Here is a 25,022-nt window from a genome sequence, read left to right on the forward strand (position 1 = left end):
ATTTTGATCGAGGTTTCCTATTTATGATTTTAGGATTTCTTAGCCTGATAGCTATGGCCCCGCCTAGCCCCTTTGTGGCTATGCACTGGATATAAATAAAAAAAGTTATCAAGTTGTAATCATTTAATCATTCTTTCAAATAATAATTAAGTCGACTCATTCAATAAATCACAGTTTGTTAATGCTTAACACTACTTATTTATTTATAGCTAATAAGTTAATTTATTATTTTGGTCAGTTATAAACGTTATTGTATCGATAACTTTGATTAATCTTGTCTGCAATTGGTTTATGTCAATTTTATAGTAGGTAATTGGTATGTATTGTACAGTAAGCAGGTATTAATATGTGATGGTGGATGTGTGTGTAAACACAACTATATAACTTTAGTTGTATAGTCTGTCAGATGTGTTTATAAAATTGCAAAGGTTTTCAGGTCTCACCTATTACCATCTTATTACAATAAGTGGTCTTAAAAAAGTAGTAAACCAAAACTAAATCCGGTACTTGTTAAGACCACGATTTATAATAAGGTGGTAAATGTCTGCAACTGTATGTACGTTGCGATCATGTTCATAACAGTTGATTTAATTGACTTTAATAACGCCTATAACTGACCAAAATATCATAGAAACTAACGGTTGTCGATCACACATCTATCACAACGAAGTTTATCAATTCCTTAAACATTATTCTCAAAAACTACATTAATAACAATTACTCTTAAACTTTTCTAATCTCTAAGCAATCACGTTATTTTAAAAATATAGTTCTAACCACTCTCTTGGCTTCGCCAGAGTCGGTTTAAATTATTTTGTACATCACTATTAATTAAAAATATTACAATAATGGAATGTCAGTTGTCAATGTTTTTTTTATATAGCAAAATTACAAAATATTGTCCAGTTTTTTTCTTGCCAAATTGGATGAAAGTGAGAAATCTTAAAATAACTGAGTCAAAAAATTTAAATTATTACCACTTCGATTTCTTCACTGAAGTTTTAATAAGTAGGTGTAGTTTAATAATTTAAATAAAAATGTAGGTACTTATTTATAAAATAAGTAGCAGTTGCCTTCCAGAATATAAAAGCTACTTATAAATAACACTTGTGGGCAATCTTATTTTCAACACTTATTTTTTTAATAATCTGTCCTATGAAAACCCTGTAATTAGCTGGAACAATCTCTATTTACAAATATCTTATATCTAAACATAGCTGTCTAGCCTTTTAAAGTTACATTTAGATTAAACGATTATTATTATACTCTCACAGTGAAAACAAGACTATAATATGTAGCTTATTTACGTTTAAAATCAATTTTTAGAGTCCTCCGATACAAATCTCTAAGTTTATGGGTCATGCGAGATATTTCTAGTCTCATTTTAATGTTATTATTGCTTACTGCTTTTTAGGACTAACTATTCAAATCACATTTCAATTCACACCAATATCTCTACTAACGATTTTCTAAACTACTTACATAAAACAACTTACTGCATCATTACAAATTCACATACTACAGACGCTCCCTACTTCCGCAAGATATACATATTTTTACCTATTAAAACCCTAAAGCTTTTCAAAATGCCTGAATTCACTACATTTGCTTATTTTACCACCTCTCAACCAGTGAAAAGACCAAAAATCTTCCCAGGTGGCATCTTCAAATAAGTAGGTTAACCAGTCTAAGTATTTTACGATTGTATCAGGGTCCACCCTTTTATCCATTAGGTTCTGTGGGCCCAGGGCCCAGGGCCTCCAGGGGTCCAATAGAGGGGGCCAGTGCTCCCAAGGTAAGTAAGGTTAAGACGTCACAGTATTGTACACTAATATGGCTAAGCAGTGTCGGTCTGCATTAGAACTTGGTGGTGACCACTTGTCTCTTCTCTTCGATCACGCCGTTGGTGGCAGGCTCACTCTTCTCCCGGAGAGAGCTGTTCCTGATGCCGTAGAAGAAGTAGATCATGTAGCCTGGAAAGACAAGCAAAGCTATTAAATCGATTGAATTTTTATTACGACATATTTCCCACCATTCTTCTTTAATTTAAAAGCCTAGTTCTTGTCGGTGCAGCTCCTTCCATTTACGCCTATCGAATGCTAATTCCTGAACTTCCTTATACGTTACATAATCCTTCACCTTCTCTTTAATCAAAATCAAAAGTCATTTATTCAAAGTAGGCTGAAAATCAGCACTTCTTGTAATTTGCTTGATATATTTATATTTGCTTGATTTATTTATATTATATTGATCGGAGAATATTTGCTGAAATTCTTCCATACAGCAATGCTTTTAAGGAACACATGTTCTGACTTTTACATAAGGAGATGTGTGTCTTACCAATAACGAGCCATATAATGAACCGCACCCAGGTCTGGTAGTCGAGCTGCACCATCAGGTACACGTTCATGCACACGCTCAGGTACGGCACCAGCGGTACCAGCGGCACCTGGAACATTACAACAGTGAAACAGCTTGTTCTACTAGACATGGTCTTTTAAAACTGATTTCTGACGACAATGACACTATTTTTGCATTTTTTAATAAACAACCGGTATTCTTGCAAACCTTTCCATAGTCTAAGCCTTAAGCCTTACTATATTAGTAGAGCCACGAAAAAGTAACTGCGACTGTGTTTTACTACCATTTAATCACCAGTTATACTGCTGCGCTGCCATTCAGAAGACGACGGTCTAAGTCATCTAATGGTACAAGTCTAAAGATCCCCTAATAAAAACTGTTTTTTGTACATTCAAAAATTACACCAAAAGACACCCGTCCCAGAGCAATGGTACAGGATAAGCACAAACCCATTTTTAACCCTTAAAAATGAACTCGGAGAAAGATTCCATACCGTGAACGACAGCTGCTCCACATTATTCCTGGGCTGCCGGTAGAGCACGAGCAGCAGCACCAGCAGCACCGCGCCCAGCGCGCCCAGCGCCCCCGCCGCGCGCTCCCAGCGCAGCAGCGAGCACGTCACCAGCGCCACCACGACTGCAGGGAGAATAATACAGTTGTAGAGGCACATTGATTGAAAAAAAGGTGGCCTAAGTACTTTCTAAGGGATCTATCAGACTGGGAGCGGTTACGCTGTCAAGCCTTCAAACGGTCAGTTTTGCGTACTTTTATATTACGTTATATAGGTAAACTCACCTAGGAGGCATTCTGACCGCGTCGGTCAAGTGAAGTAGCAGAGCTCGAATGCAGAACACGAACGCAGAATGCTCGATCGCGTGACCGCTCTCTGATAGATCCCTAAGCATATCTTAGACACCAATAACTGTGTTTCGGATGGCACGTTAAACTGCTAATTACCTAATTGCTACCCTCCAGAATTAAATTTTAGACCATATCGATTCCGTGGATAAAAAGATATTAAAAAAATGAGTTTTTGCGCCTAACAAAAAAGAATTAGCAAGTTGACAGTTCAATACAAAACAGTACTTTTGAGTTAGGCGCTATCTATATTATACCTAGTACCTGTCATATTAACTTATGTATGCTAACTTGCTAATCTATTTTTTTTCTTGCTAATCGATTAGGCTGGAAGCTGACCCCAACATAGTTGGGAAAAGGCTCGGGAGATGAATACTTACAAAATATGAAAATGGTGCACTTGGCGATGGTGTACGACAGTTGCGTGGGGTACTTGAGCCCCAGCAGGTTGAAGAGCTGCTTGAACACGCTGAAGGGAGTCTCAGGTGCTGGCTTCGTCGCGTGCAGCTGTATTGTTGTCTCTTCTTCGTATCTGGAAGAAGAAGGAGAGTTTTCATAAGTTTCTATAGAAGGTATTGTTGCCGTTTTAGCCACAGCTGATAGCTACCCCGAGGTTAGCCACTTTGCTCGGTTTTCAGCTATTCGAATTCACAGTGACTTCAATGGTTTTTTCCACATTAGTTCATTATTTCTTGTTTTGATCGGCTCGCCTTCCTGTGCACGCGAATGAGTCTTAAAGATCTTCGCAAACATGTGAGCCAAGATAGTTTCAGACTTCAATTACTTCTATGACATCAATCAGTAGCAGAAGTTGGAATCGATAGAAAGGGAATGTCGTACAATCGTGTTTTTATTTTTTCTAGAATGAAGAAGATTTACCTGAGAATTAGCACACTGGTAGCGACTATGGTGTACGCGAGAAGAGTTCCGATAGACATCATGTCAATCAGCTGGTTCAAGTTGAACAAAGCCGCCATTATTGCTAGAAAATAAATAAAAACATTCGTTACAGACGTGACTAAAAGATTTTCATAGTTATTTGTTCTACTTTGTAGTGAATTGTTAGACTAAATAACTTATCACAACACGTTTAGAGGTGCTAAATACTGTAATATTGTATTTTAAGAGATGCATTACAGGTGCAAATATTTTAATACATAGTTATCTTATTGAAATGTATCCCTTCTCTTTTAATTTAAGAGCTCAGCTATTGTCGGTCTAGCTACTTCCATTTACGCCTATCGAGCGCTAAAAATGTATCTATTATAATATCAATCTAAAAAGGATGAAAGATACTAACCAGCAAGCAACCCACTCAAAATGGTCGCAATAACAGGAGTCTGGGTTCTCCTATTGATGATGGCTAAAGGTCTGAACAGCACGCCATCACTGCCCATGGCGTATAACACCCTGGGTAGAGGGAACATGGCGCCGAGCAGACTGGTGCAGAGCGCGAAGATGGCTCCGATGGTGACTATCCACTTGATCACGGGGAGGTTGGCTTCCGTGAACACGTGGGGAAATGGCGCGTCTGCGTCCTGGGGAGACGAATTTAGTTAAAACAGTTAAATTAAGGTATCAACGAGCTTACCTGATAGATAAAATGAGAGATCTGATTTGTCATATTTTCCGCCTTCTATAAAAGATCTCTCCATTTTATTTTGTTTGTAATAGAACAGATGAAATCGGCTCAGAAAATATAGCAAAAGCAGAACTATTACATGCATTTTTGAAATATATCTTAAATAAATTCTTTAGTCTTAATATATCTCTAAAAAATTAAAAATATTTTTTTTTCTCACGTTATGTACGAATATAAATTAATTGTTTTATCATAATTTCAAATTTCGCGCGTATTTCGCGAAAACGCGGCACACAACGGACGCCATGATTGTTTTTTGGTCATGACGTCATTACGTAAGAAAACAAACTACAGCTGTCAGTAATACATATTTTGATATGTATTGAAAATTTTAATAATGAGTAATTATGCTCCGTATCGTTGGTGTGTTGTTTCTGAATGTGAGAACACTAGTGTAAAACACCAGACAAATTATGGATTCAAGTACCAGTGGATATAAATATGAGAAACACTTGGTTAAAAGTTGTTGACTACCGTAATGACGTCATTAGCATGGCGGCGACATTTCGTAGTGTTCAAAGACAGATAAAAAAACCTAAAAACTTTAAGCTGCAATAAAAAATATATTTATGTACTCTTGCTTTTCCTCTAAACAATCATTGTAATACACTTTTAATTTTTTTCTCATCTAGACTAAAATACCCTATTACTCTCGAGAAATATGTTTTTGATTTAGTAGGGTAGAGATTTATCAAAGAACTGGACATCAAGACCTCGTGTGTTTTCTTGATAAAGACAGAATTCACAAATCTATTACTAAATCTACTTCAAAGCACTACGAAACAACTCACCTGCAAATAATACGGCAGCATCATAGTCAGGACCGTAGCGATACTGAAGTACGACACAAAAATCACCACCAGCGACAAGACTATCGACAGGGGTATATCTCTCTTTGGGTTCTTAGCTTCCTCTCCCGTGGTGGCCACGCAGTCAAAGCCCACGAAGCCGAAGAAACACTTGGCTGCTCCTGCCATGATGCCGGCGACGCCCCAGGGGGCGAAGCCTCCAGCGCCAGCCTGGCTCTTGTACTCTTCAGGCACGTCTTCAATTGCTATCCTCCAGTTTGCTGGGTCACCTGGTGAAGGGGTTCAGTTTTAGTAAGTAATGTAGTTGACTGGTGGTGGTTGCTTTTAGAAAGCACATAAGCATCAAATAAATTATTAAAAGCATAGGTACAAAGAATATTGAAAAAGGTTCTTCTTAATTTTTTCCTAGTTATTTCGTGAAACAGTGAAAGTTGCAAGGAATGAAGAGAAAACTTATATGTTCTTCTTATTAGCACGAATGTTACACATATGTATAGGAACACTCCCCACTTTCGTGTTTTAGCACTTGAGGGGATGGCGATGATTATTTTGCTGACAAAAGCTTACTAGAAAGATGTTATGCTACCATAACTAAAACATTTAATTTTATTAAGTGTTCAAGCAGTCCCGGAAAACATGATGAATGTATTCTCTAGGATGCATCGTTCAGTACATAATATAATGAACATCTCGTGTATATGCTAGTATTCCACAAAGCAACTCCATTTACACGTGGCAAATCATTATTATCTCACATTACACCGTAAGTGCAATAAATTGTACCTCTGATTCGTCTCTCAGACTTATCTAATCATCTGCTTAGTACTTGTGTTAACCAAGTGCCTAGATATGGTATAGTTGAAGTGCTAAGGGTTTTGTATCGCAACTAGATCATAAATCATTATTGAAGACGATTATGATCAGTTATTGTTAGTGAATACCTTACATATGCTTATTATAACAATTTAGTGTGTTTTTAAAAATATTATAGAAAGTCTGGTAAAATATTACCTAGGTTTGTCAGATTTCTACTGAAAATCGGAATGAGAGTCTTTATGCAATCAAGCATCAAGCGAGCAAGCAAGCGGAATTATGAAACATATAAGTAGAGAGTAAATCTCTATGATTTTAATTCGATCTACAAGAGTAAATACCCTCTTTCGGAGCCTCCATCTACACATCGACACAGTATCGGATTATAAGTTTGTGGGTTATTGGATTTGATTCGCTTGTTCTGACAAATCTTTCCCCAATTATTGTAAAGTTCCATAAGCCAAGATGCAAACTATCCTTCCAGCCATGGTCTATATATCTCAATCTCGCCAGGGCCGTGGGAGCCGCTATAAATAGCCAGCAGCCAGGATCCTGAGCTGCGCGCGAATTGGCAAATGACGGCTGACCACGTGGATGTCCGGTTAGGGAGTCCAAATGAGCGCTGTGACCGCAGGGGATCTTACGGTTCTTGTTTATAAGATACACGCACTTTAGCAAAGGCGATAAAATTCAAGATGTGGGTTTTTTGAGTTACCAAGCTGTATTAAAATAAAATTACAATGGAGTCACCTGTACCTATCTACATCATACTGCAGGTAACTAAATCTGTAGTCCGGTATTTACCACACATGATTTTAATAGCTGTATAAATCTGTGACTTTTCCATATCTAGCATTACTTTTGACTGAATAATTGCTTGAAAGGAATGATGCTATAAGAGAGGAGTGGATGTTAGTATACAAAGTACTTGACAAAGAGGAAAGGAGGCGGAAAAATCGCCGACTCCAAATAATTGGGGAACAGGGCAGGAAGAAGAAGTACTCACTCTTGACAGCTCCAGCGATGACTACAATGATGACAGTGATGAGGTTCAGCGCCGTGAACACGTTGTTCAGCTTCGTAGACTCACTCACGCCGATGCCCAGGAGTACTGTGAATATACAACATCATGTGATTAGCACGAACCATCTTTATCGTTTAGGTAGGTAAGTATGGATAAAGAAGTCTACAATGTTTTTTAAAAATCCTAGCTTTACAAGGGATATTAAAATGAAACTGATAGAATCGAAAGGAATTCTACCACACATTTTGAAACTCCTGTATGCAAAGTTGTAATTTGATAGTTATGGATGCATGTTTCATGTTCAATTATCATAAAAAAATGTAAAAGCAACTCACCAGTAATCAACATCACAAGAGCAAACGCGAAGAAATCAGGGTAATCCGCCATAAAAGACACATTAATAGGAGCAGCCTCAGTCATAGCTCTTGCCATGGAATTGTTACACAGGCTGTCTATATACAAGGCCATGCCTTTGGCCACGCTGGCGGTGCCGATGACGTACTCCAAGATGAGGTTCCAGCCGATGGTGAAGGCGATGAACTCGCCGACACTCACGTAGCTGTAGACATATGCTGACCCGGCTTTGGGCACGCGGGCTGCGAATTCGGCGTAGCAGAGGCCTGGAAGAAGAAGGGTAGATAAGCAATTTATTTGTGATAGCTTATGTAGCCTGTATAATATTGGTCTGCAACTCATAGTCAAGGAATATTAATACAAATGTAACAGGCCAATAGTAAATTCATTTGCTTTGAGACAAGTAGGAAGATAGTTTATGAAAAAAATTGAGGTTTGATTTGTATTTTACGTTTTGATCTGAAACGAATGTTTGATTTTTCTGTAGCCAATAGCTCTATTGACAAATGTGGCAAGTCTTGTTCATAAATTTAAAGTAGGTACCCAGCTTTGTCAAAAACAACTACATAATGTAATTGAATACGACATAACAATTTTTTCGCAAGTCAATTCCAAGGTTCAATTTTTTGCAACACTGTAGTCAATTAGTTAAACATAACTAGTTACCTTATGTAACTATTATTAAATGTACTGAACTATCATTTGGCACGTTTTCTACTTGAGATCATGCAACACTATTCAATCTTATAACTTATAACTACCAAGCTATGTAAGGACCCAACTACATAGATAAGTATACAACACTTAAGTTTTTCATTGACATAAAATATTAGAAATTATCGCCGTCTATTGTTTAAAAACATAAGTAGTCGGTATTTATTATACAGTTGAAGTATCTACTTACAAGTACTTTATCGGTACTTTGAAGTTTGCGCTATAATACCCGGGATTGTGTACGGGATTATTTATTTCTATAATTAATCATTGTTTGTATCTATGGCTGGTTGTTAAAATAATGACGCAAATCGCCATGGGTTACATACATTTTTTTTATTTTCAATATACGTATATAAAAATATACAAAAATGCCCTTTTTTAATGAAAAAAATACTTAAAATCATTATCGTTTCACAGTCATTAATTAGTGTACTGATGATTTTTCTTATTCATTTTCATTTGCTTTTTTATAAGTACTCGGACATTGGTATGCGGTCATACAATTTTAAATGAAAGGAAAACCTTGGAAATCTGTATCGTGAACTAACACGCAGTGGACCAGTGATGTTTACTGCCTACTAGATCAAGTTAACCAGGTTTAAGGCTTAAAGGTCAATTAATATCAAATTATACATTATATATAGGAAGACCCATTTTTTCTCATCCCAGACGAAATAAATAGCAGGATCCTGGATAGAGTTTTTTGGAATATCTTTCCTTTTTCTAAAGGCGAGATTCCATGGCGCGGTGTGCAGCGAAGTAATTTTGTGCGACTATTCCTAAAATGTCCGCGAAATTGCAACCTTTGCTCCCGAAAAGGTGCTTGAAAAGCTTGAAAAGCAGTGGACTGCGCAAACAGCCGCGCATATAATGTTTGTAGATAAAACGACTATAAAATTGTGCTGTGATTTTTGATTTTGCACCAGATAGCATACAATCCGATTATGGGTGTTAAAATATTCGCTATTTGCATTTATATTTCATAAAATTGATAAAACTAAACCAGATTGACGCACAAATCAGTTATGAATACGCAAATTATAACAATGAGGAAGTGAATAATTTCCTAAATACGTCACAAAAAATATTCGGCCATGTCTTGTCTGACAGATGTCGGATACACAATGGATAGCCTTGTAAAGGGACTGTCTATGGCCAGTCACTCTTGCGCATGTCACATTATATGAGTTTATAATGATTTTAATGGCCGTCTAATTTGTACGTTTAATGAGCCTATTTGGGTACCAATTTGGGGAACTTGGTTTGACGAGAATTTATTTGAACTCTTTGTGTGGCATTGTATGTGAGCTGTTTTTTGATAATTCATATTATTTCCCTTTTTTACCGAACCATTCCATTATTTTACTCTAATTCATTTCATCTTTTATACATGTAGGTTTAAATCTACCTGAATTTGGTCCGATAAAACTAATTAATTCGTTTAAGGGAAGCATCCGTAAATTAGTCACCCAGAAAACCCTGTGGTGCTACACTTCTCCTAAATCACATCATGAAATAAGTCATACTTCTCTGACTGCTTGATCTCATGAAACCTCACCATATTCAAAATGAACTCACCAGCAAAAGCCGAAGCGATAGCAGCGACCAGAAAGCTAATACACACAGCTGGTCCCGCCACAGTCTTGGCCACCGCCCCCGCTAGGACATACACCCCTAGCCCTAGCGTGCTGCCTACGCCTAGCGCCGTCAGGTCTAGGAGGCCTAGGCATCTGTCTAGCTGTGTGGACGTGTCACCGTCTTCTAGTTGCTTGCACCGCCGTAATGCGTTGAATATTCGACCGCAGCCCATCTGGAATACAGGAATTTAATGGTTTAATTAAAGAAGAAATAATGTCGGGTTAATTAATGCTCAATCCTTGTCCGTGTGAGACAGGGCTTGTGCCCAGCAGTGGGACGATAAAAAGGCTGTAACAGAATGTCGGGTCGGTTACCTAATAGAGAGACATGTGTTGCTGGGGAGTTTGTTGCGCCACTTCTTCCCAGCAAAACACATAGAAACTGGTGAAGGGCGTTTTGGAGGCTGCCTTTTGTTTTTGACGTTCGTTTTGGGTAAGAATTTCGCAAGAGCTAGCCTAAATCGAGATTCTTATTTTTTTTGTACATATGTGAACATACATATGTACATGGTTATTTTTATTTTACTTTTGTCAACCTTAAATGTAAATCTTTTATTTGCTTAGCCTACGTGGCTCATCGTTAGTTAAATTTTTTTGGAATATCAATTGAATCTAAATTATTTAAATAACTTATTATCAAGACGTAGAATTTCAGTTTAAAGTCCAAAAACAGGTTAAATAGATAGTAAGTATACTCCAAAAATAACTTAAAACTGTATTAGATCCTCACGATTTGCATTTTTTTCGCGAATACAAAGATATTGTATATGCGGCCTTGCTGTAAAGGTTAATTAGTCAAAATAAATGTGTATTAAAACAAAATATGGCGTCCTATTGTCTGTTGTCATGGTTGATCGCTTAACACTGTAAGACTAATCGCTCACACGTGTTTCAGACATACTTCTGTGTGGTTTAAATATATTTCCTTGATTTGCCAGCTTTTAAAATATTTGCTAAGCAAACACAGTGATTCATATTAAAGTAATTTGGGGTTTAATTTTAGATATTAGTCAATTAAATTGTTAATAAACCCATAGTCTCGTTTTCAATGTTTAACTGATTATTATAATACTGTTATTAGTGGTAATTATATTAGAACTTAACTTTGGTTATCTTTATTTTTTTTTCTAAGTTTTTTACTTTTCTGAATACGTAAATGTAGAAACTACAGATAATCCTATCACAGGATTTTGAAATGTTTTGGTACGTTGACATCTATTTTCCCTTTGATCAAGATTTTCCTTGACAATGATAATTTAAATGAACCTCATCAAATCGTTCTATCCGCCATCGTTCCAGTTCATTGCTCTCACACAAACACCTATGTATCTAACAATATTATTTAGGTACCTATGTATACAACTTCTAATGCATTAGCCACGCGGTTAACGTCATCATATTGTACGACTCGCCCTTGACCGTGACGTAGCGACAAAGTCGAACACACGTCAGAATAGAAACAATCTATTAATTGTGGACGAGATATTTACATAGAACTACATAGAGTTCGCTCACAGTTTTACTTGCTATCACCCAAAAGAAAACGTCTTAATCCTTTTCTAGAGGTTTCTAGGGTACCATTTATCATAGTCTGCCTAGGCTTTTCCCAACTATGTTAGGGTCGGCTTACAGTCTACCAGCTAGCAGCTGAGTACCAGTGTCTTATCATGGAGCGACTGCCTATCTACCCACTTCAACCCAGTCACCCGGGGAACCCGACACCCTTGGTAAGACTGGTTGTCAGACTTTCTTCTATTGCAAATTCTATCTTCATCGCTTCAGCCGTTTTAGCGTGAAAGCGTAACAAAACAACTTTGTTTGTCTGTAGGTTATACCTATTCAGATTTTGGTACTAATTTGGTTCAACGTGATGGAATTGAGCATCCTGGGTGAATGACAGTCATGCTGTGATAGGTCACTTTGTCACAATAGAAGTCAATTACGTATGTGCGTTTTACCTGCAGGTACCTTCAAAATCATTGGTCATCTAGCGAACATTTCAAAAGCTAAGTGAATGGCATCTTCCCACGGCTATGGCTACCAGCGGGATATTTTATGAAGCGTCTGTCTAACCTAGCTTATGTAACAACTTATAACGTTATTAATTACATACTAAAAACAGTGTAATTGGAGATTTATAGAGCACTAGCTTCTACAAATTGTTTCACTCGTTTCCCGGGAGAACTATTCCCATCATCTTTATAAAAAGTAGCTTGCGTCACCTTCCAGAGTATCACCTATCTCTGTGACTTTCATTGCCCTTACTAGGAAGATTCGGAGCAGCTAAGGCAAGAGTGTAAAAAACACAAAAATATTCGAATACTCCATCTCGTTAAGCGACTGCAAACAAACATTCAGATGAAAAAGCCATTCGTAATAAAAACTACTTGATTGAAATGCAGCATAAACGATCAATGTCGTCACGGCCCGTGACGACGGTAATGAACACGGTAATTGCTTGACCGGTAATGACATGATCACGGCGCGATGCGTGACAGCTGACAGGTGACAGTTGACACAAGTGACGTTTGTCTTATTGAGTCATTTTACACGATTTGATGTGATAATCGTGGGAGGTTTTTAGCACCTTTTATCTCTTTGTCAAGTCTGCCAAAAATAAATACAAAGGAATCATCTATAGGTGATAAATATAACAGCAAAGTGCTGCTAAATCTGATGCAGATTGCAGGTATAAATAAAAAAAGAATATTTTTTATTTCTTAAATCGCGAAAATGTTGGAGCTTATTTTCCCACAGGCCCATAACTACCTATAGTATTTTTTAATTCCGTCGTTAATAGGGTGGAACCGGTTTCTGAAGTCTAAAAAGAGGCTTTTTTTCCGGGTCAAAAAACGCATAAACCATAGGATACATAGGCTTTATGAAACGGATATAATAAAATTTAAAAATAAAACAAAAATCCTCAGTTTTCATAGACAAAAAAGTGTGAAAAATCCCAAAGGTATTTCCAGCCATTATTCAAGAATGTTTATTCTAATTAGTGCGTAAGTAATAGATTACCTTCCCATTGTTCTCACATATAAGATGATATCACTGATATCTCGCGGAAACTGGTTTTCATGTGGGAACATCGTGTAAGATGATAAAACTTTGTAAGTTCGGCAAAGTTTTCGTTATTGCTTAATTAACATTAATATTATGCTGCACAAATCTGGCTAGGGAGAAAACAAAGAAAAAAGAATTGCAGATGATAAATGAGACACAGTTGTAAATAAATATAATATAAATAATGGTGATGATTGATTTAAGAACGAATGGAAGAACATTTCATACATGATACCACATCACTGATCTACACTTTGAAAACCTCTGCGTACTAACTTATCTTAATCATCTGATACACAAGTACTTCAAGAGAAAAAAATATTAAACTAAATTATCACATAATTAATATTATGGGGGATACGTATCATACGTATGTATCTATAGGCATTGTAGAAATTCCGAAGGTTTTCAACAAAGTAAAAGGGCTATTGTCTGTAAAACAAATTATGTAAGTATTATGTGTTATAGTGCACATTATTGTAAACTTCATTTGATCTGATGGACACGTGTATTAAATGCATAATATTCTAGTTCGGTACGAATAAATCTCAATTATTATTAGATTGCGTTCGTTGAGTGAATTTCTTCTTCCAAGTTAATTTTTTAATTTCAAATAGGTCTTTGCTGGCTCATATGAAACGTCACACTAGTTGCACGGCTCTAAAATGTCCCATGGAAAAGAGCCGGGAAGAAAGTCCATGGACACTCTTTTTAAGAAGGCATATAAACAAGACGCGAGCCACTTTCTGCCTGACACTTCAGCGATATTAAGCGTTTTTTGTTGTTTTATGAATAACAAAACATACTACACTGGACGAAAATATTTTTACGAAACACAAAGTTTGTTGACTTAACAAAAATCTTAAGAATTTAGAAATGATATCATCACAAACCCTTTTATCTTGTAATTTAAACAAAATAAAGCGATTTCCGACAAATGTTGTCAGAGATAATTTTGAAAACATGTGTAAAATTTTAGTATGTCCGCAAGAGTTCCTCAAATTACCGTATTTTTCCATTTTTATACCTAAACCAAAATCATAACAGCGTCTATGAAAAATGTAATGAGGAAAATTTTAGAAAAATATGGAAGTCTGAGTAGACTATCCAAAGATATCTTACAGATTTAAATTAAAGGTGGTACGACTTCTGCAAAAAGATAAATTATGAAGAACACCTGAGATAACATTTATCTCAAAAATCTGATAAAACAGTATTGTTATTACAATGCTTGACAGTTAACAAACGTCGGCAAATGTCATAAAGTATTGTTAAGACAACACTTCTTTAACTAAGATACCATTGAAGTTAAAACTTATCATAACACAATGAATGTAGGATTATAACAATTACGTTTGATCTTGAGATTGTTTTATTTATGTCATAAAGTACTTTGATATACAATCAACATGATATTAGTTCCTATTCATATCTCCTATTAATATTTATTGATTTTTTTTCTGCTTTAGTATTTTCGCACGGACTTCTTACTTACAAACACCTGCCTTTCAACGTATTATTGGTATGCATGCGATCTTTTTTAAATTAGACTTTCTAACTTCTCTCACATTGCTACCAAAACTAGAAAACACCAGTGCAATAAATACGACAAGTACTGCAAAAGATGATTACTCTATCAATTACGTACATCAATTTAGAAGATTGTTAGATATTAAAAACGATGACAAGTCAAAGGTACAAAAACTGGATACTAAATTAAATACTATACAACCTTACAATTTTACACACGCAGATGACATCATGAACAAAAATACACTAAGGAAAAAACAAAAGCAAATCGAGTAAAAAAAGAGAAAAAATAAAACTTCAAAATTCGAATACTAAACAAAAACAAACTCACCATTTTAAATAAGAAAAACTAAAGAATAATTTAAAAACAACTAAATAGAAAGCAGCCAGTGACTCGACACCAAATAATGACGATGTAAAATGAGTGACATGAATGACAGACGTGTTTCCTATCTTCCTTATCAACAGCGGATGGTAATCCTTCAGCAAATTGTAGCAAAACCAATGTCTTAGATGATTAGTTGTGTGTTTGTCTGTTTCATAACAGTTAGGAAGTTGTGGAAGAAGAGATTTTTGGAGCAGACGATAAGGGAAGTGAGAAGAGAAAGGATATAAGTCTAGGAATCCAAAAATAAGCTACAGACAACTTATTACAGTCTCAAGACGGTTGAAATACAATAGTACGGAAAGTCCCGCAATCAGAAGCCCTGTATGTAGATGTAAAGGAAAGATTAGAAGACGAGTTAATATAAGTGGAGTCCAGACGTTAGAATGAGGTACTCTAGACAAAGTAGATAAAGTACAGGATATACTTACGTTTAATAAGATATATGAAGAGGAAAATAATGTACAATAGCGTCTAATATAACCTGATGTGTTAAGAATTTTATATAACGGTTCCTTTCTAGTGTTAGAACATACGTCACACGTGAATGGTTACTTAACCCGTATGAATGGTCAAAACAAAAATATTTTTTATTTGCATGACCCACATAACAGTCAGTAGCTTTTCGCAATAAATATCGTTACGAAAATATCTAAAAATAAATCACGTGTTCAATATTGAAAGGTCAGGTTTTTATAACTTATAATTAAAATCTGTTTCTATTCACGTAGCCTTCGCTTGATCTACTTCATAGTTGGTGTAGAATATTTAAGTCATGTTACGGGTGAATAAAATAATGCGCAGCAAAGTAATCGACACTTCAACATAAAGGTAGAATAAGAACGTACAGCTGTTTAGTAGATGCAATAGAAAAATGCAATATATCGAGAGAATTGCATCAGAAAGGCACAATAGAAAATAAATAGGAAGAAAACACATGATGCGCCGACTATCAAGATAGAAATGGTAATGATGATGATATAAATCAAAATTATACTCTTATCAAGAAAACTGACATATTTCTAACACCGAAGGCTTCTTCAAAAAAATCTAAAAATACAGCAAAAACAGAAAGAAACCCGATCATGGATCGAACTATTAAATCTAATTTCGTAACATTCGGAGAACGGACCGAAGTTTCGTAAGATTGATCAAGTTTAGTGTAAACAGCGTTTGCAATGTGAATGTCTTGAGACTCGGGGAGGCTGTTGACATATTGATGTTTGGTCTTAATGTTTTAGGAGCTAGACATTTAGAAGTAGTGAATGAGTATATGCACATTGTGCACTATGCAACTGAGTTTGAATCTACTGTCATTTTTATAATAGAAGGAAAAGGCATAATAAATGATAAATATTATTTAAATTCTACAATTGACGATTTAAATCAAGGAACTTTTACGATTGCCTTAACCTCTTTTTGACCAGAATCACATAAAATTGTTATGTTCTTGCAATAACTATGATTTTAACGAAAACAATAGAAGCTGCTGCGGTTAACTCAATAACAGGGAAAACAATAATTTATAGTACAACTTCCTAATAGACCTGAAAACATAAAGATGGTGATGACGATGATGAGAAGACAGATACAGATAGAGAACAGTACCTAAAGGTAGAAATACAAGAGTAAAAGGATTTTATCCGCATCTTCAAAAGCCTACAACAAGAAAATCCACACAACAAGCCTAGTACACAGAACCATAAAAATGAACATCTGTTCAAACAAATGGCGATGACAAATGACAAAGAAGTACATTATCACTGTGTGCTCAGGATTTGGGAGGGTTCCAGCAAAACTGTTCATCATTGTGGTGATAAGAACAACGACCTTACTCCAGTGGTTCACTAGAATTTGACAAAGGTGATGAGGAAGGTTGTTTGTTGCTGTGCGGTCATGAGATTGGTGGTAGTCAGTGTTTTGATGTCAAAAATGGAAATATTAAAGACCTCTTCGATTTTGGAAATTGGTTCAACTACATTCGAATTGAGGACCTCGTGATTTTGAGTCGGTGAAGGTGTTTATTTCCAATGGTTTCATGGATTGAAGTCAAAAATAAACTTCTTTTGAAAAAGTGTGACTTTTGTTAGTGGTGAATAAACTGGTGATAAGACTGTTTCGAGACCAAATCTGACTACGGCCTATTTATTGGACTTGATAAAAATGTAGTTAATGAACTTTGAGAAAAATTTACGATTTTTGCCCAGTGTTCGCCTATGTGTGCGATGAATGTGGACGGACATAACAGATAATATAAACCTGTAACTATTTTTACTTCTGCTAGATTCTAATGAGTTTAGGCTACATTGTGTCAGTTTTTATTTTTGTCGTAGACGAAACAATTTAAGCAATTTGTTAGTTTTTTGTTATTACCTAGATAGCTACAATGTTTTTGTAGCATTGTCTAAAACGTGGCAAGGTGCAGATTGCACTCAAATCTGCAGGTTTTTACAACCAGTTATTCTTTATTTACCAGATTTATTTTAAAAACTGCAACTGTTATTATGCAACAATAAATAAAACAATATAAATCTATTTTATCCTACAAGGCTACCTACATTTAAACCAAGGTACTGCAGAAGATTTACAAACATGACCATATAAGGAAATTCTGCATCTGTGCTAAGGATATCTGGTGTCAATATATTTCTCCAAATATGTAAAAAGAGGGACTAACGGTTGTCGACCCACGCGCCTTTTATTTTTTTATTATATTTATGTTAATGTATTATGAAGATAATGTGCTGTTCGCGAGCATTTTACGATAATTTTATTGGCTACGAATTTTAAGATTTGGACTTCGTGTTTTTAAGGATAAAGTCCGATCGACAATAATATTTTGATTGTGCTACTTTTTAAACATTCGACACATAGTAACAGCAAAATATGATAGTTACGGTGAGCGAGATGGAATGTTTGTCATATGTTAAAATGTTGCTTTAATAGGCTTTATAATATTTGTACACATACCTGATGGTAGCTGAAGAGTTTGTCATAGGTATGTATTATAAATATTTGTGTGTAAATGGAGTATGTTACCGAGGATGGCTTTTACTCGGGCGCGAAATATGTACCTAATTCCCACAGGACGCAGTTGAAACTGCTGATGGAAGTTATTTTGCTAAGAAATCATTCCAGGGCATACATATATAACATTAGGTAACACTTTTGTTCCTAATGTTATATATGTATGTTGTATTGTTGGTTTAAATCAATGTATTAAACACGATAAATTAGTATTCCCCTCAGTCTTCAAGCGAAACTGTTTATAGCGACATTTTGCTTAAACCCCGATATAAATCAACAAAAATACAAGCATACATCACTAAGTATGTGTTCGCCATAATAATTGCCTAAATATCATGTTTTATATTCGTCTGTCGTTTTGAGTGAAAGTTACTGATAGAACGTTTGCGAATTCCTAAACTAACTTAGTATAGATACGACTATACTTCATATCATATCATGTTGTTATGTAATGAATGACAGACAAGTTACAAGTCGAATTAGACGTGAAGTCTGTTGATAAAAAGTTGATGAAATAGGTACTAAGGTTTGCTGTTAGAGAACCCAGTTCTGGGTTAAGCTCGCCTTTGTACATGTCTTTTCTGTGTTGTGTGTGTCTTTTAAATGTTTTTGTGTACAATAAAGAATAATAATACTAAAATTAAATTATTTTTTTGCCTGTAAAAATCCCTGCATTCTGAACTCCATTCCATTCGATTCATACTTTAAGAAAAACCCTGTATAAGTCCAGGGTTGCCTAAGTTACTGGGTTAAGGGCGTTAGATAGGCAGTCACTCCATGTAAAACTCTTAACTATGGGATTCAGCTGCATCCGTTTAGACTGGAGGCCGACCCCAACATAATTGGGAAAAGGCTAGGAGAATGAATAAGTACCTTCAACTTTAAAAGATCTTTCTGCCAATACCTCACTTAGTATACCTACTAAGTACAGCTGTGAATCATTTCAAATCATAAATCGATACCATTGTCATCTTTATTACAACATGTGACATGTCTAAGCAGTGTTGCCATATAAAAATAACATTATTATCGAGATCGGTAGCTAGCTAACAATGGCTGTCTTAGTTAACTGCCGATTGTTTTACCGAACATATTTTTTCAACATTAGCACTATAGTTTTGTTTTGATAACTTAAATGTTTTATTGTTAGGTGTGTTTGTGTTCTCATCTGCCTAGAATTTTCTTTCAGTGTAACCAGGTGCAGCTACAGTACCTGTTTTACAAGGAGCGACTGGGTATTTGACCACCTCAACCCAGGTATCTGGGCAACCCGATACCCAGGTTGGTAACACAGGCGATTGTCTGACTTTCTGTTAGTCTACCGTTACTATTGCCTATGTCTTAGAGCGAGCAAAGCCACAGGCTGCCTTTGGTGTTTTATAACCTTTTTTGTACTGTTAGTACTTCCCCGAGCGAGTTATTAAATCGTTTATTGGAGTCATTAGCTTGGAGCTAATTTGTGATTGGTGATCGTTAAAACCACAAGGCACGTGACTTGCATGATAAAATTCAGGTTTTTTTATTTTAATTTTGACGAAAATACTGCTCTAATGTATATAGGTCCCCAAGATACAGGCACAGCCTAGTTTGGGGACCACAGAACTGATAAAAATGACTCTCGTAATATAGTTACAGTTTACCTTTATTGTAATCTACCTCATAACATTAAGAAGTGATTTGCGAATGTAACTGTGGATCAATAAACGAATTTATTATTATTATTTGTATGTCTCTTTCCGACCACGGGACTACAGAGTCCCGGATTTTTGGGAGGCGAACGTGGGGCCGAAGCCAACACGCTGAAGCCCTTTTGAAACAACTTTAATGAAATGGTGACACAAAACCGACGATTATCCCTGTATACACTATAGAAATGTACCCAAGGACAATCCCCGGTTCTGTGCTAAACTATTGCTAACTATGGATGAAAACTACTTGGGCTATTGTGATGGGATGCTAGTGGACTAGGAATGGGGAAACTACGGGAACTATGGCACCTGCCGATAACAATGTAATAAATACATGTAAAAATGGCAGGTGGAGACTCGCCAGCTCACTTACTGGGCCCCCGGGAATCAGTCACTGAAAAGCAACAAGAGGGCAACAGGGACATGAGCGGCTGAGAAGGGTGAGGATACCTCGGCGGACTTTAAACGCAGATCACGCGCTCCCTGTGGGTCCAGCATCACCGGCCCACTCGCCACTTACCACGAGGCACCTACCCTCCGAGCAGGACTAACCTTGCTCTAGCGACTCCACTCTGACCGGCCGATGAAGGCAAGCCAAGAGGCGGGAGACCTATCCCCCGTCATGCTTCACTCCGGCAAGCCGGAGGTGGGGGACAGTATACTCTCCCTGGAGCACTCGGATATATAGCCCCGCGGGGTCGCTACTCCCCGTCATCCGCCTCAGATGCCCTTCGGGGCTTATTATTATTATTATTATATCTATTTTTATGCAGGTATTAATCAATATTATTAACGTCGTTTTTGGCAAAAATAGGTATGTGTTAATTTAAATAAAGTAGAACTATTCCCCTATTGCAGAAAATTGCAACAGGGGAATAACATAGCTGGACGTTTATATGTTTTATATCGTAATTGTATTGTTCAGTCAAAGATTTATTCGACAAGAACAATACCGATATTTACTTTGCAATATTTATAACAGCTTTATTTGTTACCTAAGTGATAAGGGAAAATACTTTTTAATTCTTTATATTGACTTGGGGGAAAAAACTTGATTCGAGAGAAAGAAACTAAATAGGTACCTACTACATTTAATTGTTAGAACATGACTCATACACAACACAAAATTAAAATACAGACAAAAATAAGTTAACACAAATAATTGCTATGTTAAACCACGAAAAGTAAGGGCTAGATATGAAATCTTAAAGCTACCTGTATGTATGTCAGAAACCAGTTCAACTAGACACTGCATGCACTTGCCTATACTTTGAGGTAAATACAAGTGTCATGTCGACCGTGACATTTTGATACTACACAATAATAAACAAAATACTTGATAGGAATGATAAAAGTTGTGGAGGCACTCCATAAAAATGGTATCTGCCTATTCTTTTCACAAGTATGTTGAGGTCGGCTTCCAGTCTAATGGGATGCAGCTGAGAACCAGAGTTTGAGATCCTTCATTACCGAATAAATTATGCTATGTTTCAAATAAAAAGTGAAGGTGGTGTACTTAGAGTTGATTGATCAGCCTAGCCATTTTCCACTACGTTGAGATCGGTGGGCACTCGCACCAGGTGCACTGTCTGCGACTGACTATTTTCACGCCTCAAGCCATTTTTCTTGCATTTTTCTTTTCTTCCTTTAATAGGACTGGTTGTCAGACTTTCTGGCTTTTGTCTGACTATTTGATTTTTTGGTAAGTAATAGTAGTTTTATGTTGAACAGCTGTTCCATATTTGACAATAGAATAGAGCAGTTACAGATGAATGCTGTCACTATTATATTATTTGTTTTAGCTTACTATAACTGGCTTCTAGGATTATTCAATGAATTCATAGACATGTCTTATAGACGTGGTTATACATATTCAGGTTCAGTTAACACGGACCCGGATGCCTCTGCTTTAAAAAAATCTCATAGACGCGACTCAATTGCTTCTGAGCAAAAAATACAATACAGTAATATTATTTAGTATCTTGAACTAACAATCTTAGCGATTATTTCATTACTGCGCCGGTTTTCTATGAGACTTTACTCTGTTTTTTAAGTATATGCCTGAAACCTCAGTGATCATTATTCTCAGTTTGTTTTCTCTCATTCTGAAAGAATAGGTAACCATGGAGTTTCATGCCCGTTGTTCTCCAAAGGAGCAAATCTACCTTTGGAATGGGCAACTAGAATCAAACTTAGTTATAATTTTTGACGTTCATAAGTGTTTGTAAAGGCCTAAATGAAATAAATGATTTGACTTTGACTTTGGAACTACTTCCCGCAGAAGGATAAAAATAAGACTAGGTATGTACTTTCTCAGGCTCTAGGACATGTGTAATTTTACCTAAGTAACTCTTTATTCCTATTCAATTTATCTACAAAGCTTTATAAATGTCGACATATCTAATATTCGAATGTAACAAGATTTATTATAACGGAACACACGACATATTTACAATTATAATTTATTACGAACTGAATATTAATAAATAACACTCGACAAGATCGTGCTCTAGTTACGTATTGAATCGGTACGAGGCTTTAATATCGATATTATTTTTCATGAACCGGTCCACGTGTAGCTAATAAAAAACCTATAAGTAGACTGTTGACAAACAAAAAAAATACGTAACTGAATAAGAACTTTCTTATTTTTGGGAAATCGGTTAAACATAATCAAATGTACTAAACTATGTGATAATAAATAATTATACATATAATATTATACATACAAGGAAGCGAAGAGTTAGTTAAAAAGTAACTAAACCGACCTAATCGTTGTAGAAGTAGCATTCTAATATACCTATGTATGTTGCGGTATTCTAATATACCTATGTATGTACTGTAAGGACTATTAGGACTATTGCTATTATACTGTAAGGCTTATTACCTATTCATTCAACTCAGTAGATAACATAATTCTATAGTAAAATACGGATGCTTCGTCAAACTATAAGCGATAGTACTGAGCGGCTGTTTGAATGCGTCTGCGCACCGTCAAGGTTCAGTGTTGGAGGTCACAGCGAAATGTTTTCCTCTTTGAACGATTTAATTTAAATGTTCTGGTACTGCTGTTGTTTTTATGTTACATGCTTATTTCAATGGGACTTAGCCACGGAGAACAAAATGACTATCGGAGGTGCCATAACAGAAAATCATCTAAGAACAGTAACTAATCGTTTTGGTCTTGCCCACCGTACGAATTTGTCCTAGAAGAAGGCCTCCGCTTATTATCTTTTCTTACTTCGTGGGCTTAGGCGTTTTCCATGAAAAAACAACAGGCAGACAGACAACTTTGATAAAGGAGTAATTACATAATATCTATATCTATGATCTATGTAGGTATATAAAAATGAAACCCGCTTTCCGTTGTCACGATATAACATGAAAATGGTTTGACCGATTTGGCTGAAAATTAGAGGGGAGGAACTTAGACCCGGGAGAAGGTTTTAGGATAGTTTTTGTCACCATCCGGCTACGGGACGCGGGTGGAAAAGCTAGTAATACAATAATTGTTAGTTAGGTCATTGTGTCACTGGGTGTGCTATTTACATAAATATCATTTAAAAGGTTGTAGGAGTAACACTATGTAATATGACGCCTGATGAAACTGAAGGTATGTAAGTAACTCGTAACTTGAAGTGACAAGTCACTAGCTTATACTCGGATAATATAGGCTTGTTAGTATAAATTAAATTATTGTAAGGTTTTAGGTCCTAATATGTCCTTCTTATAAAAATTATTAGATAAAAAAATATATATTTTAGGAGACGAGCTGCTACTTACTATACTGTTTTTTAATAATTAATAATTTCAGAATCTTAAAGAATATGATAATAGCAAAAAGTTTGAAAACCAACTTACATCTCCCATGCAAATATTTGAAACATACGGGAATCCAATCAGTGACTAGCGATTTAGCAGTCAATCGTATTACAGCTCTGTACCTACTTGCTCTCTGCTTACATACCCGTTAATTAGCAACAGGGATTTACATACATATCTTCTAGATTCCTAGGTCATTCTCACTTCATGGCATTAAAATGTCAGTAGTTCTAAGTTGCTACATATGTTCAAAGTCTATACTAATCAACGAAGTGTGTGTTCGTTTGAACGCCATAAAACTCCAGAATTGCTAATCGGTTTTGAAAAACGTTTTGAGTACGCAATAGCAAAATTATTGAGGAAGGTTATGGACTAATTAGAATGATGCTTTGATTGGTAGGAGCTGAGCATTAAATAAAAGTGTAGGATGTGGTTCATCGGGTAAAACCGCAGGGCATAGCTAGTGATCAAATAAATAAGTTTGATATACTCTAAAGTCTAAACAATATTAACATAACTACTTTCTAGCACTCGCTAAGGCCGGTTGCAAACGAGTAAAACCTGTAGATTTGCGCTAACGAACGGTCACAAGTATGTTAACTTCTCGTTTGCTAATTTCCTTCGGCGGATATCTTGTTTCTCTAATATTTCTTAGTTTCTCTGTTAATTGGGCAACATTAACATCATCTGTAGTTGGCCTATTTAATGCAGCTTTAAGGATGAGTCCGGCTGAGATTATCTTCCCCACAGGTGGACTATCTCGCCCTCACGTTGCTTGTTTATGAAAATGTTATACTGTGGACTTATATGGATTTTGTTTTAATTTATATTTGGGAAAGTACATCCTTTAGGATGCTGGAGAAACCATAGGGTACAGCTAGTATAATAATCCTTTACTGAGTAAAGAGTAAACCTGTAATCAGAAAAATTACTGTAAGGTGCGACCTTTGCTCAAACCATACCATACCGTAATCACGTGCTTTTCGGCCCCTAGCCATTCAAGATATTAATTACTAATCTAGGTATTCAATTTGGTAATATTTTAGATTTACATACCGGTTTAACTGGACTCTTGTATTTTTATTATAATCAACGTTTTGAGTACAATGCCATTGAGTTCTGAATGCGACCCACGCGAGACAGACTTGATGCAAAAAGTTTTGCATTAGTATTATTAAAAGGTGACAAATAACGTAATTATAACAATGTAAATACTGTTAGGAGACATAACGGGATTGCGTTTGTAAGTGGTGTTGACCCAAATTAATTTGTGATCAGGGTAAGAGGAA

The 25,022-nt window shown here is 36.0% G+C and overlaps 1 protein-coding gene across 2 annotated transcripts in view; it reads right to left on the reverse strand.

Annotated features, from left to right (window-relative positions):
• Positions 1 to 105: 105 nt before the first annotated feature.
• Positions 106 to 25,022, reverse strand: part of LOC110380176 (cationic amino acid transporter 3) — a 30,759-nt gene continuing 5,842 nt past the window's right edge. Inside the window, exons 1-11 of one of the 2 annotated variants that reach the window (XM_049838156.2) lie at positions 15,143 to 15,271; positions 10,157 to 10,388; positions 7,843 to 8,127; positions 7,490 to 7,594; positions 5,653 to 5,939; positions 4,520 to 4,757; positions 4,099 to 4,201; positions 3,600 to 3,751; positions 2,855 to 2,997; positions 2,341 to 2,449; positions 106 to 1,973 (exon numbers count right to left, since the gene is read on the reverse strand). In XM_049838156.2, coding sequence (XP_049694113.2) covers positions 1,858 to 1,973; positions 2,341 to 2,449; positions 2,855 to 2,997; positions 3,600 to 3,751; positions 4,099 to 4,201; positions 4,520 to 4,757; positions 5,653 to 5,939; positions 7,490 to 7,594; positions 7,843 to 8,127; positions 10,157 to 10,388; positions 15,143 to 15,145 — 1,773 coding nt within the window. In that variant the 5' untranslated portion in view covers positions 15,146 to 15,271 and the 3' untranslated portion in view covers positions 106 to 1,857. Of the gene's footprint in view, positions 1,974 to 2,340; positions 2,450 to 2,854; positions 2,998 to 3,599; positions 3,752 to 4,098; positions 4,202 to 4,519; positions 4,758 to 5,652; positions 5,940 to 7,489; positions 7,595 to 7,842; positions 8,128 to 10,156; positions 10,389 to 15,142; positions 15,272 to 25,022 lie in introns of those variants that run through there. The other variant, XM_049838157.2, reaches the window with a different exon arrangement.

The sequence above is a fragment of the Helicoverpa armigera genome, chromosome 8 (assembly GCF_030705265.1).
Source record: "Helicoverpa armigera isolate CAAS_96S chromosome 8, ASM3070526v1, whole genome shotgun sequence".
Classification (NCBI taxonomy): domain Eukaryota; kingdom Metazoa; phylum Arthropoda; class Insecta; order Lepidoptera; family Noctuidae; genus Helicoverpa; species Helicoverpa armigera.